Below are 17107 nucleotides of genomic sequence, written 5' to 3'. Positions count from 1 at the left end.
CAATTCATAAGTACAATACAATAATGTAAAATAAAATAAATGATTGCAATACAAGTGGAAGGTCTATGATCGCCGTCCCTATGAGCATGCCACCCTCCTCCAGGCCATGGATGAACATGCAATGACATCAATCCAGATCTATGTCAGGCTTGGATTACCCATGCCAAAAGGTTTTTCCCCAGGTGCATGAACAATGAGGGCATTTACTGCGATGTCGATGAGAACCTATAGCCAAATGCTCAAGACAGGCTTGATGCGAACTAGTGCCTGCTAAACGTTATGTTTCTTTCATTCATTTAATTTGTTTTATTTGACTACAGTACACTTATGTTGTAATTATATCTGAACAATATATTTTTGCATCAATGATTGTGAAAGCTGTCTTCAATGATCACACATTTGATCACACATGGGATAGAAATTATGGAAATGTGATTTAACATTTTTGATGGGTCAAATTTGATGGGTAGTGTAAGTGTATTGCCTAATGTGAAAACAGTGTAATGTACTGTACTTTACAGTACTGTAGCATATTACATTCAAAGGGCAATTTTTAAACATGTATCTTGCATTTTTCTGCTATTGAATTAAATTGTTGTTTAAACAACTACATTGAAAATATATCATTATGTTGTGTTCTGATGATTCAATCAATGTTCTCATGGTATTTCACAGTAAACTTGTATTTCGTTTGTGTGGTGAAAGATGTCTCCAAACAAAATGAATGCACAAGTGTTACCAGTTTGGAGTTTTGTACAAAAAGTTTTGAAAATTCACCACATACTTGTGAAAATAGCACCAAAGTGATTGAAAAAAAACAGTTAACAGTATACAATGTATCACAACATACTTCCTGTAAACTTGTGTGTGTGTGTGTGTTTTATTTGTGTGCCTGTGTGCATGCTCATTTAAGAATAGGAGGACTTATCTGTAGAAATTCTCATTTATTTTCACTAAGTGATGCCTAAAACAACACAAAAATAGAAAGATAGCGGGAACATAATTTGTGTACATATTTTGACACGTAACAAGAACTCTTCTCTCATGTAAGACGTGCATGCTTTCATTGTTGACTGTGAGTGTTGCCATCACCATGTAAATTGCATGATTATTCCGCCAACACTAGTCAGTGTTGTTTCTTATAAACTTTAATAAACCAACGTAGCCTGCAGTCATGTCAACATATTGCATCTCTGTATTTTGAATCCCTCTATACACTGTGAATAATCTCTGTCTCAACTTCTTCAAGGAATAAAGATGGACATCTTCTCTCAGCACTGTATCATTTGGTAGCTGGCTGAGGGCTTGCACTAATTTGATGGCAATATATAGCACAGAGTTTCTGACAGAAACAACCAGAAAGCCTATACTTTTCTTCCAACCAAAACTGCACCGTGTCTCTGAGCATAAACAGTTCATGTTTCTCTCAAGGTGCACAGTATACATACAAATCCAGCACAGTGCTCGCAGAAGGTAGGCTTCAGATACGTCATCTCCGTAAAGTTGTGGATAAAACCAGGGCCCATTTTACACTGGAGCAAGGGGTTGGCCCTCAGGAAGTAAGCCATCATCTCATCCTTACTAATCAGGCCATCCCTGGAGTAGAGGAGGGGGGGGGCAGAGAGAAAGACAAAGAAAGAATACAGATGATAAGATGGAGAGAAAGACAGCTCTTGTTATGCAAACGTGACAGTAAATCCCAACCCTTATTTTGTGTCTTATCCAGACATGGAGAGACCTACAACAATGCTCTAGATTAGACACCCAGGTGGTTTGTGGCAGCTCCAACCCCTGCATGTCTCCAGTCTCCCTCCTAAGGAGCTCAGCCTCCCAGACCTATTTCCTGAGTCATGGAGCTGCTCATGCGACCTGAAATGTGATTTGAGGCGTTCCAGTGAACAGATGAACCACACAGGACACGAGGGCAGAGCACTGTGGGTGGCGCTGCGTGTCCTTCATGGGCTGCCTGTCACGCCCTGGCTCTGGGGACACTGTTATGTTGAGCCAGGGTGTGTAGATCAATGTGTTTTTGTTTCTATGGGTGCTATTTCTATGTTGGCCAGAGTGGCTCCCAATCAGAGGCAACGAGTGTCAGGTGTTGCTGGCTGTCTCTGATTGGGAGCCATATTTATACAGTCTGTTTTTCATTCGTGTTTGTGGGATTTTGTTTCTAGTCTGGTTATGGTAGACCGTGAACTGTCACGTATCGTTTGTTGTTTTGATCGTGTCTCGTAATAAAGAGTATGTTTGCCTGCAACGCTGCGCCTTGGTCCTCATCTCTGTTCGACGATCGTGACACTGCCATAACCTTCACCACCCCCCTCCTCAAGCCATGGTGACAAAGCACCACTCCCAGTCAAGGCAGGGCAGGGCTAAAAGCAGATATAACTCTGTTGTGACTTCAGAGTGTTTTCCTGCAGATTTACAATAGGAGGTTTGACAATACCAATGACCTCATTCATACTGTAACTTTGTGTGGTGAAAAATGGGTGATGATGGCCAGTTATCTTGCTGTGAAATCACAGGGTTTTTAGAATACCCACAGTTGCAGTCTTCTTGCATCTTGGATGCTCGTAACTGCTTTAAAGGCAAATATTAAACAGGCACAAGAATCAGATTACTGTGTTTGTGTACAAGAGATCGGGAGAGAGATATGGGGTGCATGTGTGAAAGGCAAACAAGGTGAGATATATGGGGAGATGGGTTAGGTGTGGAAATGTGAAAATGTGTTTGCATGTGTGTATGTGTGGAACTTGAATGTGTGGGTGGGTGCGTGCATGCTTGTATGGGTTGGGTGTGCGTGTGTGTGTGTGTGTGTGTGTGTGTGTGTGTGTGTGTGTGTGTGTGTGGGTGCGTGCTCGGTGCCTGTGTGTGTATGAGTGAGAAAGAGGCAATGTGAGAGAGTGTTTGTTGGTGACAGAAAGAGGGAGATAGAAGTGGAGGATGAGGTGGCTTAGCTGTGACACTTCTGAAGCTGTCATATTTCAATGGTAGACAGGGTCACTCACTTGTCCTTGTCCAACACACAGAAGGAGTCCAAGAAAGGAAAGTTGGCAGCAATACTCTCAAAGTCCTCCTGAGAGATGTAGCCATCATGGTCATGGTTGTAGTTCCTGAATACAGACTTCTCAGAGTAAGACAAGAACAAAGGACTTCAAATGATTTACAAGCACCAGCAATTGTTTTAGTCATAATTTAGTAGTTGCTGTGAACCATTGTGGAAATGGTTCATATACCTACTCAAATATTTGGTATTGTGACAAAAATAGCCACAGACTGATTCTTGAAATAATGTATGAGCTATTTCTGAACGCGTAACTCATCCTGTAGATAATAACTTTTTGAAGTGTTTTTTTAAAACTTTTTTTAAAAAACTTTTCTACAACAATGTCATTTCATCAGTCAATAAGAGTTTCAGTTCAGACCACAGCTGTGCTATGTCCTCCTGGACTTTATTCAAGAGACTTTATATATGCAGATCAGTGTTACTGTAATGGAAGCAACTTACATCCACCACCTTCCTGATGTGCTTGTTCACCACACTGGGGTCAGGTTTGGTTGTCACACCTGATGCCCAGTCCAGAAGGGCCATTGGCTTGTTAGGGGTTGTCGGAGAAGTAGGCTGTGGAGTGGGAAAAGCTGGAGTGAAGATAGGACCACTCAGGTATCCAGTATTATTTATATTCTTTATACATTTCAGTTGATATTTCTAATAACCATAGATCCAACAATACAGCCTATAGACCCAACATGGTGACTTACCAAAGACTTTGGGTTCCGTGGTTCCCTTAGCAAGGATAGCTCATATATCTCATCTTCAGTGTAGTAAAGGTCTAGAGAGAGCTGGGGAAATTGCTTACGATTAAACAGTGTTTCTGCAATAATGAAGCCATTTATTATCATGTTACTCTTCTGTATGATCCTACAAAATGTGGTTTGAGACCCCCTGAAGTGAAACATGTGACAGAACGATTAACAAGTCAATTTCCTGTTGACGGGGGACCTTTTAGGCCGGGACACTCACGGTGAGCAGGTAGATGAGGTCCATGTTGGGTTCCACGTGGGCTGCAGCACTCTGAAGGGACACCAGTTCGTTGAAGGTGAGGTAGAGCTGCTGCATCTTTACGATGTTCACCTTGTTGTCGTTCACCCAGTCGGGGAAGACCACGTGCACGGCAATCAGGTCCTTCAGGTGGACTCCCAGGATGGGGACCTTGAAGCCTTCGGAGTCTGAGAAGGCCTTGCGGTAAGCACAGTAGTTCCCATTGGAAGAGACCAGCTCCGTCATCTCATTCCAGATCTGATGGGAGGGGTAAGATGGCAGGAAGTAGTGGACAGGATCGATATTAGATACAGCACCGGAAAGAAACAGAGAGAGTGACCAGTGTCGGGGAAGCTACTCTGAAAATATAGCTTACCAAGTTACCAATTACTTCACACTGGAAGAAGTTAAGCTACACTAAAGCTACCCTTAGGAAAATCTAGTTTATTTAAATAAAGTTACTTAGAAAAGCTAGTTCACTACTTCCAAACTACTTACTAGTGAAAAAATATATTTGAAATGTCATAGACCACAAATTGCAAGAACAGATCACTCTGTAGTCAGATGTTAACAGAATGTGTGATTTAGCCTATTAAACACAAAAAGTGAGAATTAGGTACACAAAAAGGGTTTCAAGTGAGAATTAGGCAGGTCTGTTGCCGAAAAATAAAGGAAATTCTTGCCTACTTCAGCTTCTGCAAAATGTAATTAAATTACATGTAGTTCACAACTCCCAAAACTGAATGTAACATCAAATGGCAGGAAATGAAGACGATATAAATGATGCGTGGTGTGCTTTCTGAAACCATCACTACATGGCAGTTGATGAATTGACCTAAATTGATCCTTAGCAGATGCTAAATGATTATGACCATGATCTAAAGTAAATTAAAATGTAGAACCCCATCAGATGATATTAGTGAGGCTGTGACAGAGCAGAGGCAGGCGTATGTGGTGACCTTGTTGACCTCGGGCGCCAGATGAGAGTGGGTCTCCTTCAGACGAGAGACTGAGCTGTGACTCAGACCTCCCACCACGGCCATCAGCGTATTAAAGTTCTGCAGTTGGAGGAGTTTCTGAAGGACAGAGTGGCATGGAAAAAAGTGGAAGAGAGGGGAGGTAGAGGGAGATTTTAGAGAGATAAATAGAAAGATAGAGAGAAATAGAGATAACAAGGAAGAGAAAACAGGGCAAGAAAAAATTACAATAAACAACAAACATACCTAAAATACATTTTTTTTATTATTTTTTTTTTACCCCATTTTTCTCCCCAATTTCGTGATATCCAATTGTGATCCAATTACAATCTTGTCTCATTGCTGCAACTCCCCAACGGGCTCGGGAGAGGTGAAGGTCGAGTCATGCGTCCTCCGAAACATGACCCGCCAAACCGCGCTTCTTAACACCCACCCGCTTAACCCAGCCGCACCAATGTGTCGGAGGAAACACTGTCCAACTGACGACCGAAGTCAGCCTGCAGGTACCCGGCCCGCCACAAGGAGTCGCTAGAGCGCGATGAGCCAAGTAAAGCCCCCCCGGCCAAACCCTCCCCTAACCCAGACGACGCTGGGCCAATTGTGCGCCGCCCTATGGGACTCCCGGTCACGGCCGGTTGTGACACAGCCTGGGAACGAACCCAGGTCTGTAGTGACGCCTCAAGCACTGCAATGCACTCGGGAGGCCACCTAAAATAACCTTATTTCAAAACAGTAAATAAAAGAACATAAACCAACATAAATTAATGTCTTTACACTGTGCTTATGGAATCAATAGCATGAGGGGAAAGTGCTTGAACATCTTATTTGAAAAATGCGAGAAGCTTTGCATGTAAAAAACAAAAAAAACAAAAATAGCCCTCTTTAGTTAAGGATCGGACCCTTTTTTTCAATTTTCGCCAAAAATGACATACCCAAATCTAACTTGCGTGTAGCTCAGTACCTGAAGCAAGGATATGCACAATCTTGATACCATTTGAAAGGAAACACTTTGAAGTTTGTGGAAATGTGAAATTAATGTAGGAGAATATAACACATTAGATCTGGTAAAAGATAATAAAAAATAAAAAAAATGTGTTTTCTATTTATTTTTTTGTTCCATCATCTTTGAAATGCAAGAGAAAGGCCACAATATAATATTGTAGTTTAGGCGCGATTTAGATTTTGGCCACTAGATGGCAGCAGTGTGTGTGCAAAGTTTCAGATTGATCCAGTGAAGCATTGCAATACTGGACTATTTTGTATCAAGTCTGCCCAAATGTGCCGAATTGGTCAATTGATACATTTTCAAGTACATAACTATAGATAACATACAAAAATGATATGGTTATACAAAATGTAAGTTTACACACTCCCAGGAATGTCATACATGATGGATCATTAGCTTATACACTAACTTTCATACATCTAGATGGCCGGGCGGGGTGGGTGTGGAGCCAGAGACAGCAAGGGTTCAAACTGTAGAACCCAGTTCCTACATTTTAATATAAAAATGGATTTCATCAAACAAAACTATGCTACATTTTATCTCTGGGAGCCTCAGGATGACAAATCAGAGCAAGATTACTGAATGTAAGTACATTATTTACCTTCAGAGGTGAATGTATCAAACCAGTTGCCGTGCTACGTTTTTTTGTTGTTGTGCACTCTCCTCAAACAATAGCATGGCATTTTTTCACTGTAATAGCTACTGTAAATTGGACAGTGCAGTTAGATTAACAAGAATTTAAGCTTTCTGCCCATATAAGACATGTCTATGTCCTGGAAAGTTTGCTGTTACTTACAACAGTCATGCTAAAGGGAAGGCCATTTCACTATAGCTGACAGATTACCTGCATAAACAATGGAGGCAGACATGAGCATGAGTGCTAGTCATTAGTCTTCTGAATATTTCCTTTATCTATATCCTGGTAGATGATAATGGAGGGAGAAGCCCCTGGTCTCTGGTGAGATTGAGAGGCCTAATAGCATGCATGATGCTTAATGTCTGTTAAGAAATACAATGTTTTCTCCCCCCCATGCACACAGCAATTAGACATGGAGAATCACATTAATAGCGATTAAGTGTTATTGCTGGAGGGATGCCCTGTGCTTACATTGTCTTACGTCAGATAGCGCGAGGATTCCGCCTGCACTGATCTGTTTCGTTTCTCGCAAAGAGCAAGGGGTTTGATCAAAAGTAATTCAACTACAATGTACCATCATAACTTTTTAAAATACTATGTTCGTTCGAGTTCAAGGTTACTTATATAATGATTATTGTGAAAGCTGTCGTGGATTAATTTTGAGATACGTTGTGATATGCAGCCTGCTAAAGAGCATTAAGAAATACAATAAGCTATAAGACTAGACTTAAATTGTTGATAAGAAGGGTAACACTGAATCTTAGCCCTCATTCTCATGTTGGCCCTTCTCAACTCAGAGAACTGGTTGATAAAAGGGTAATTCATCTGAAACTGAGATTGATCCACAACTTCCTGTATGGCATAGTCCCCATGTATCTAAAAAGCTATTTTACTTCAGTAAGGGACTCACATTCTTACGCCACCAGAGGCAGTGCCAAGTCGTTTTAAGTTTTGGTATATGTATCTGTTTTCGGGTTGTCACACAAAATCAAATCAAAAATACATGAGGAAAGCATATAGAGAAGGCCTTTCTATAAGAGAAAAGAAAGCATGTGTGGGCAGCAGTAGATTTTAATGACCGAAGGGTGTTATGATCTAATTGACAATGTTCCAACTCCATTGATACAGATGATTTAATGCAAGTCTGGCTCAGCTAACTGTCTAATTAATATACGATACATGCTCAATATTGAACCATGAGTCCCTCTCCCTTCCTCTGCTGTTCTTTCTCCTTCAGGATGTTCACATACTTATAATGAGAGATGTTCTGCACATAGAGGTGGCGAAAGAAACCCCCTATTCATTTAAAGTGTTACAGTGCCGTACAGTTAATGAGAATTTATGCCTCATGAAATTGCCCTCACCTCCTTTACAATTGTAATTAACAATCTAACTATTTAGACTAACATATTTAGACTACTATTTACTATCTAACAATTGTCAGAGTGGGCGGGTTTAACACTCATTGGAGAAATGAAATTGTGAGGAGTTCTGGAATATAGGATGTAAGTGGAGAGAATGAAGAAGCGTGAAACAGCACCACCCCAGCTGTCAGAGAGAGAGAGAGAGAGAGAGAGAGAGAGGAGAGAGATACCATCTCTCTCTTCCTACCTGGGCCACATTGATGTATTTGGTGATGACCTCAGCGCGGTGTTGGGGTGTCAGCTTACTGAGCACCATGAGCTGAACCCACTGGGACACTCCGTTGAACAGGGCGATGGAGCGCTCCAGCGTTGGGTTGTCCACCACACATCCGTGCATCACATAGCTTTGGTAGTCTGTGAACTGGGTATGGCGGTTGGAGAAAGAGAGAGTTAGTGTACGTGGTACAGTGGGGGAAAAAAGTATTTAGTCAGCCACCAATTGTGCAAGTTCTCCCACTTAAAAAGATGAGAGAGGCCTGTAATTTTCATCATAGGTACACGTCAACTATGACAGAGAAATTGAGATTTTTTTTTTCAAGAAAATCACATTGTAGGATTTTTTATGAATTTATTTGCAAATTATGGTGGAAAATAAGTATTTGGTCACCTACAAACAAGCAAGATTTCTGGCTCTCACAGACCTGTAACTTCTTCTTTAAGAGGCTCCTCTGTCCTCCACTCGTTACCTGTATTAATGGCACCTGTTTGAACTTGTTATCAGTATAAAAGACACCTGTCCACAACCTCAAACAGTCACACTCCAAACTCCACTATGGCCAAGACCAAAGAGCTGTCAAAGGACACCAGAAACAAAATTGTAGACCTGCACCAGGCTGGGAAGACTGAATCTGCAATAGGTAACATTTTTACATTTTAGTCATTTAGCAGACGCTCTTATCCAGAGCGACTTACAGTTAGTGAATACATATATATTTTTTTTCATACTGGTCCCCCGGGGGAATTGAACCCACAACCCTGGCGTTGCAAACGCCATGCTCTATCAACTGAGCTACATCCCTGACGGCCATTCCCTCCCCTACCCTGGACAACTGTGCGCTGCCCATGAGTCTCCCAGTCACGGCCGGCTGCGACAGAGCCTGGATTCGAACCAGGATCTCTAGTGGCACAGCTAGCACTGCAATGCAGTGCCTTAGACCACTGCGCCACTCAGGAGACTAAGCAGCTTGGATTGAAGAAATCAACTGTGGGAGCAATTATTAGGAAATGGAAGACATACAAGACCACTGATAATCTCCCTCGATCTGGGGCTCCACGCAAGATCTCACCCCGTGGGGTCAAAATAATCACAAGAACGGTGCGCAAAAATCCAAGAACCACACGGGGGGACCTAGTGAATGACCTGCAGAGAGCTGGGACCAAAGTAACAAAGCCTACCATCAGTAACACACTATGCCGCCAGGGACTCAAATCCTGCAGTGCCAGACGTGTCCCCCTGCTTAAGCCAGTACATGTCCAGGCCCGTCTGAAGTTTGCTAGAGTGCATTTGGATGATCCAGAAGAGGATTGGGAGAATGTCATATGGTCAGATGAAACCAAAATAGAACTTTTTGGTAAAAACTCAACTCGTCGTGTTTGGAGGACAAAGAATGCTGAGTTGCATCCAAAGAACACCATACCTACTGTGAAGCATGGGGGTGGAAACATCATGCTTTGGGGCTGTTTTTCTGCAAAGGGACCAGGACGACTGATCCGTGTAAAGGAAAGAATGAATGGGGCCATGTATCGTGAGATTTTGAGTGAAAACCTCCTTCCATCAGCAAGGGCATTGAAGATGAAACGTGGCTGGGTCTTTCAGCATGACAATGATCCCAAACACACCGCCCGGGCAACGAAGGAGTGGCTTCGTAAGAAGCATTTCAAGGTCCTGGAGTGGCCTAGCCAGTCTCCAGATCTCAACCCCATAGAAAATCTTTGGAGGGAGTTGAAAGTCCGTGTTGCCCAGCGACAGCCCCAAAACATCACTGCTCTAGAGGAGATCAGCATGGAGGAATGGGCCAAAATACCAGCAACAGTGTGTGAAAACCTTGTGAAGACTTACAGAAAATGTTTGACCTGTGTCATTGCCAACAGAGGGTATATAACAAAGTATTGAGAAACTTTTGTTATTGACCAAATACTTATTTTCCACCATAATTTGCAAATAAATTCATAAAAAATCCTACAATGTGATTTTCTGGAGAAAAAAAATCTCATTTTGTCTGTCATAGTTGACGTGTACCTACAGTGGGGAAAAAAAGTATTTAGTCAGCCACCAATTGTGCAAGTTCTCCCACTTAAAAATATGAGAGAGGCCTGTAATTTTCATCATAGGTACACGTCAACTATGACAGACAAAATGAGGAAAAAAAATCCAGAAAATCACAATGTAGGATTTTTTATGAATTTATTTGCAAATTTTGGTGGAAAATAAGTATTTGGTCAATAACAAAAGTTTCTCAATACTTTGTTATATACCCTTTGTTGGCAATGACACAGGTCAAACGTTTTCTGTAAGTCTTCACAAGGTTTTCACACACTGTTGCTGGTATTTTGGCCCATTCCTCCATGCAGATCTCCTCTAGAGCAGTGATGTTTTGGGGCTGTCGCTGGGCAACACAGACTTTCAACTCCCTCCAAAGATTTTCTATGGGGTTGAGATCTGGAGACTGGCTAGGCCACTCCAGGACCTTGAAATGGTTCTTACGAAGCCACTCCTTCGTTGCCCGGGCGGTGTGTTTGGGATCCTTGTCATGCTGAAAGACCCAGCCACATTTCATCTTCAATGCCCTTGCTGATGGAAGGTTTTCACTCAAAATCTCACGATACATGGCCCCATTCTTTCCTTTACACGGATCAGTCGTCCTGGTCTATTGCAGAAAAACAGCCCCAAAGCATGATGTTTCCACCCCCATGCTTCACATTAGGTATGGTGTTCTTTGGATGCAACTCAGCATTCTTTGTCCTCCAAACACGACGAGTTGAGTTTTTACCAAAAAGTTCTATTTTGGTTTCATCTGACCATATGACATTCTCCCAATCCTCTTCTGGATCATCCAAATGCACTCTAGCAAACTTCAGACGGGCCTGGACATGTACTGGCTTAAGCAGGGGGACACGTCTGGCACTGCAGGATTTGAGTCCCTGGCGGCGTAGTGTGTTACTGATGGTAGGCTTTGTTAATTTGGTCCCAGCTCTCTGCAGGTCATTCACTAGGTCCCCCCGTGTGGTTCTGGGATTTTTGCTCACCGTTCTTGTGATCATTTTGACTCCCACGGGGTGAGATCTTGCGAGGGAGATTATCAGTGGTCTTGTATGTCTTCCATTTCCTAATAATTGCTCCCACAGTTGATTTCTTCAAACCAAGCTGCTTACCTATTGCAGATGCAGTCTTCCCAGCCTGGTGCAGGTCTACAATTTTGTTTCTGGTGTCCTTTGACAGCTCTTTGGTCTTGGCCATAGTGGAGTTTGGAGTGTGACTGTTTGAGGTTGTGGACAGGTGTCTTTTATACTGATAACAAGTTCAAACAGGTGCCATTAATACAGGTAACGAGTGGAGGACAGAGGAGCCTCTTAAAGAAGAAGTTACAGGTCTGTGAGAGCCAGAAATCTTGCTTGTTTGTAGGTGACCAAATACTTATTTTCCACCATAATTTGCAAATAAATTCATTACAAATCCTACAATGTGATTTTCTGGATTTTTTTTCTCAATTTGTCTATCACAGTTGACGTGTACCTATGATGAAAATTACAGGCCTCTCTCATCTTTTTAAGTGGGAGAACTTGCACAATTGGTGGCTGACTAAATACTTTCCCCCCCCCACTGTATGTATAGTACCGCTGAGTAAATAACACAGACGTCATTGGCATATACAGTACTGTGCCCTCCATCGCTGGTGAATTTACAAGTGAACTACCCAGCAAATAAAACTAACTGAAATGTAGAGCAAACGTATCTAATAAAAATTTGATTTGATTTGATTCTGTGGTGGTGTGTAATTATCCTGGGGATGAAGTTAGTTGACAGCCAAAGCTTTGTTCTCGTAGTTAGTAACAGAACTAGAGGGGCCAAAAAAAGAGTTCTGTGGAAAAAGCACTCTTGGAAAGAGTGTTGAGGAAAGTCACACACAGGGGTTAGATAGGGATGAAAGGACCCCAGCAGGTGGATCGGTTCTCAGGGCAAGTGTCTTTTTCCACCAGGGACACTCACTGATATCCTCCTGATGGACTTGTACTCCAGGAACGTGAGGTGTTCAGCCAGCTCCATGGGCTCTAGGTGGTCAAAGAGGAGTGAGGCTTTGCCCTTCTTGGCCTGCTTCTTCCTCTGGGTCAGCTTTCTCATCCAGTCATATGATGGGCTAGAACGAAATACACACAATCTGTTGAAACTTGAAACTCTCTAGTGACTGTGTGTGTGTGCTTGTGTGACCGTCCTTGGGTAGTCCCTCACATGGTGGAGATGTCAATGAGTTTGTTGTGTTCCTCACAACCCAGCTGAGCCGCCACGTCTCTGAACTCCTCAGTGAGGCGGATAAGGCCCAGGTCCAGGTTAAACTCTGCAGGGAACACCGTAATCCAGTACCTGACACACACACACACACACACACACACACACACACACACACACACACACACACATGAATGGCTGATTTAGCACTAAAAAAGTATTCAGACCCCTTGACTTTTTCCAAATGTTCTTACGTTACAGCCCTATTCTGAAATGGATTAAATAAAATGTTTCCTCATCAATCTACACACAATACCCCATAATGACAAAGTGAAAACAAGTTGTTTGACATTGTTGCAAATTTATTAAAAATAAAAAACAGAAATACCTTATTTACATAAGTATTCAGACCCTTTGCTATGAGACTCGAATTTGAGATCAGGTGCATCCTGTTTCCATTGATCATCCTTGAGATGTTTCTAGAACTTGATTGGAGTCCACCTGTGGTAAATTCAATTGATTGGACATGATTTGGAAAGGCACACACCTGTCTATATAAGGTCCCACAGTTGACAGTGCATGTCAGAGCAAAAACCAAGACATGAGGTCGAAGGAATTGTCTATAGAGCTCCGAGACAGGAATGTGTCGAGGCACAGATCTGGGGAAGGGTACCAACACATTTCTGCAGTATTGAAGGTCCCAAAGGCACCCAAATTACTCTCAGACCATGAGAAACAAGATTCTCTGTTCTGATGAAAACAAGATTGAACTCTTTCGCCTGAATGCCAAGCGTCATGTCTGGAGGAAACCTGGCACCATCCATACGGTGAAGCACGGTGGTGGCAGCATCATGCTGTGGGGATGTTTTTTAGCAGCAGGGACTAGGAGACTAGTCAGAATCGAGGGAAAGATGAACGGAGAAAAGTACAGAGAGATCCTTGATGAAAACCTGATCCAGAGTGCTCAGGACCTCAGACTGGGCTGAAGGTTCACCTTCCAACAGGACAACGACACTAAGCACACAGCCAAGACAACGCAGGAGTGGTTCGTGACAAGTCTCTGAATGTCTTTGAGGGGCCAGCCAGAGCCCGGACTTGAACCCGATCGAACATCTCTGGAGAGACCTGAAAATAGCTGTGCAGCGATGCTCCCCATCCAACCTGACAGAGCTTGAGAGGATCTGAAGAGATGAATGGGAGAAACTCCCCAAATACAGGTGTGCCAAGCTTGTAGCATCATACCCAAGAAGACTCGAGGCTGTAATCGCTGCCAAAGGTGCTTCAACAACGTGCTGAGTAAAGGGTCTGAATACTTATGTAAATGTCATATTTCTACAACTTGTTTTTGCTTTGTCATTATGGGGTATTGTGAATAGATTGATGAGGGGAAAAAAACAATTTAATCAATTTTAGAATAAGGCTGTAACGTAACAAAATTTGGAAAAGTGAAGGGGTCTGAATACTTTCCGAATGCACTGTATGTTGCAGTTATACAATATGTTTACTGTTAGCATGTGTACATTATGTCCGGACAGTCTGACTGAACATCATAGCGCATAGCTCCAAGCAGCAGTGCCTGTAGAATATGAATGATTCACAATGATATCATAGTCTCAGAGGGCAAAGGCAGAGTTGAGGGTACTGATCCTGCACAAGAACTGCCGTGGGCTCCTTGCTCAGTGATTTGTAGTGTGATGTGGCTAATGGGAGTGGTGAGAATGGCAAGTCTAGCAAACATAGTCAGAAACGTGGCCTAGATTTTATCAACCCAACAAATCATGTTTCCCTAATCTGGAAATAACAAATGAATACAGAGAACCATTAACAAGATAATGGCCATTGTGGTATTCCCCCTTCAGATTCAAATTAACTGCAAAATAACATGAACTTTAATATGGCCCCTCCTTACAGTAGTTAACATTATATTCAGATTATTTATTTAGTCTCTGAATTTCATATAAAGGTTGCACACAAAATAATAGGACAGATGGATTGGCAGACAGTGGTGGAGAATTACTTTAAAGGGGTTACCAGTGAAATAAGGGTCTGTGTATTCTGTTAAAGATTACCTGAGGACGTTTTGGGGTAAATAATGGATCACAAGACTCCTGATTCACTAAATGCTTTCGCCCCAAGCAATATCTCCACTTTAGATGGCAGGCAGCGGTCCACGTCTCATGAGGACAGCCACTGGCTGTCATTTTTAATGACATCTTCTCATCCCTCATTGCACCAGCCAGTCAGTCACAGAGCCCCGAGAGAGGAGCACACAACCTGCACTGCATTTTCAGCCTAGCAATACAAAACATCTTCAATACTGAAGAGCTCAGAAACTCATGGGTATGTAGTAGTGTTTTATTTACCTCATTAAATAGCAGATCTTCAGTCTCGTTCTTTGGCACTCATCTCCATGGCAGTCACGGTACGTGGGGTTGTGTCAAGGATAGTTTAGCACTTTTTGGAGACAGTGTCCGAAGCCCTATTACAAATGGACACACATTCCACATTTCCAACAACCCCCCTCCCCCAAAAATATAACAATAAAACAACATCTTTCACAAGAAGCAGCTGTATATTTATCAGTTGGACAAAATGTCTCCTCTAATGAAGAATAACTCAAGTGTTCAAAAAGGAATGCCCAGTATGTGGAAATATAAAAACAATGAAAGGTCTGGCCATGTAATGAATCTCTCCACCAATGAATGTGTGCATTTTCTAAATAATTGTCACTTGGCCAATGTTTTCCGTCCTTGAACCGTTGAAATATACAGGTAACTGCCAAAATAAAGGAAACACGTGAGTAAATGAGGGATACAAAGCATATTGAAAGCAGGTGCTTCCACACAGGTGGGTTTCCTGAGCTAATTAAGCATTTAACATCACATCATGCTTAGGGTCATGTATAAAAAATTCCCTGAATTTTGCAACTCTAACCATGGCTAGAATAAGAGATCTCAGTGACTTTGAAAGAGGGGTCTCAAAAGGAGCATAGGGGGTTTAAAGATGTGTGTGTGTGTGTGTGTGTGTGTGTGTGTGTGTGTGTGTGTGTGTGTGTGTGTGTGCGTGTGCGTGTGCGTGTGCGTGTGCGTGTGCGTGTGTGTGTGTGTGTGTGTGTATGTGTGCCTCAGTCACCAGATCTCAACCCAATTGCACACTTATGGGAGATTCTGGAGTGGCGCTTGAGACAGTGTTTTCCACCACCAACAAAACACTAAATGAAGGATTTTTATCGTGGAAGGATTGTGTCGCATTCCTCCAATAGAGTTCCAGACACCTGTAGAATCTATGCCAAGACGCATTGAAGCTGTTCTGGTGGCTCAACGCCCTATTAAGACACTTTATGTTGGTGTTTCCTTTATTTTGGCAGTTACCTGTAGATCTTAGAAGTAGTTTTGGAGAGGCCTTGGGCGTGGAGCCAGGTCTGCAGCGTAGCCTTTCTATATCACTTTCAAAAGGAACTCAGCTGTTTCTCTGCCAAGGATATAGTCACAACCATGCAGCAGAGCAGGCTAACCCCTGCCTTCTCTGTGGTACTATGAAACTCTCCCAGCATGGAGGGTCAGGATGGATGCTTATTGGATGTATACATGACTGTGGAAAACACACACAATCAATTGGTCTCGCCTTCTCTCAAGACGACTGAAAAATATTATCATGGGCTAACTCACAAACAAGGAGGCGAATCAATGTAGGAGCTAAAATACATCTCTCAGCAACAGCTGAAGGACAACGATAAGTACTGTATATTTTGTTGGATTAATGAAAAAGCAAAAAGTGAGAGGAAGGGCAGAATAGTGCCTTTGTATTCTGTCATATGAAAGAGGCTCTCTGCTCTGGCTCTCCTCTGAGGCAGCTTCATACTGCATGGAGAAGGTAAGATTTTCCGCAAACTGGTCCCAGGGGGCCAGTATGAAAAATGTATGCACTCACTAATTGTAAATCGCTCTGGATAAGAGCGTCTGCTAAATGACTAAAATGTAAATGTAAATTATATTTCACTTCCCATACGGTGAGGTTAGGATTGGAGGTAGGGTAATCGCTAATCTGACTCTAGATCTGCAGTTAGGGGCATCCTCCATCTGGAGCAACACAGCCATTACTCCAACCACAAGCAGGGAAAAGATGGGGTTCATCAGTCATCAGTGGAGAGGCCTGACACTAGGCATTGTAATATCTCAGGGTGTCTTTCCAGAAGCAAAGATATCAAAGCACTTAGTGGTATGGCGTCTCCAGGAAAACACTGTCCAGGACCCTGCTAACTGAATCAGATTAAAATGCACAGTCATGGCACACTAGATAAAAATCACAAAGAGGAATGGAATGCTAACAGCTATCGATTCGATCCAGGTTGCACTTCCTTTTGAAGTGGTTCTTTATCTCTAACATTGCTCTCAAATGCATTTGCACTTAACATGTTTTATTCTTCCTGTTTTGTCCCATGGAATAAATATTGTGGATCTAAATGTTTTCCTCATAACCCTGGACTATCGGACCACCATCTTATTACGTTTGCAATTACAACAAATAATCTGCTCAGACACCAACCAAGGACCATCAAAAGCCATGCTATAAATTAT

The 17107-nt window shown here is 42.4% G+C and overlaps 1 protein-coding gene across 1 annotated transcript in view; it reads right to left on the bottom strand.

Annotated features, from left to right (window-relative positions):
- The window catches only part of LOC121570227 (ras guanyl-releasing protein 3), a 71921-nt gene that overhangs the window by 30454 nt on the left and 24360 nt on the right, over positions 1-17107 (bottom strand). Inside the window, exons 4-13 of the mRNA XM_041881712.2 lie at positions 14894-14956; positions 12534-12665; positions 12294-12441; positions 8274-8447; positions 5002-5118; positions 4025-4300; positions 3763-3843; positions 3509-3622; positions 3009-3124; positions 1449-1596 (exon numbers count right to left, since the gene is read on the bottom strand). Of these exons, the coding sequence (XP_041737646.1) occupies positions 1449-1596; positions 3009-3124; positions 3509-3622; positions 3763-3843; positions 4025-4300; positions 5002-5118; positions 8274-8447; positions 12294-12441; positions 12534-12665; positions 14894-14956 (1369 nt within the window). The remainder of the gene's footprint in view (positions 1-1448; positions 1597-3008; positions 3125-3508; positions 3623-3762; positions 3844-4024; positions 4301-5001; positions 5119-8273; positions 8448-12293; positions 12442-12533; positions 12666-14893; positions 14957-17107) is intronic.

Source organism: Coregonus clupeaformis, chromosome 1, assembly GCF_020615455.1.
Source record: "Coregonus clupeaformis isolate EN_2021a chromosome 1, ASM2061545v1, whole genome shotgun sequence".
Taxonomy (NCBI): Eukaryota; Metazoa; Chordata; class Actinopteri; order Salmoniformes; family Salmonidae; genus Coregonus; species Coregonus clupeaformis.
Note: the sequence above shows the minus strand (reverse complement) of the source record. Positions and strands in the feature narration are given on the sequence as shown.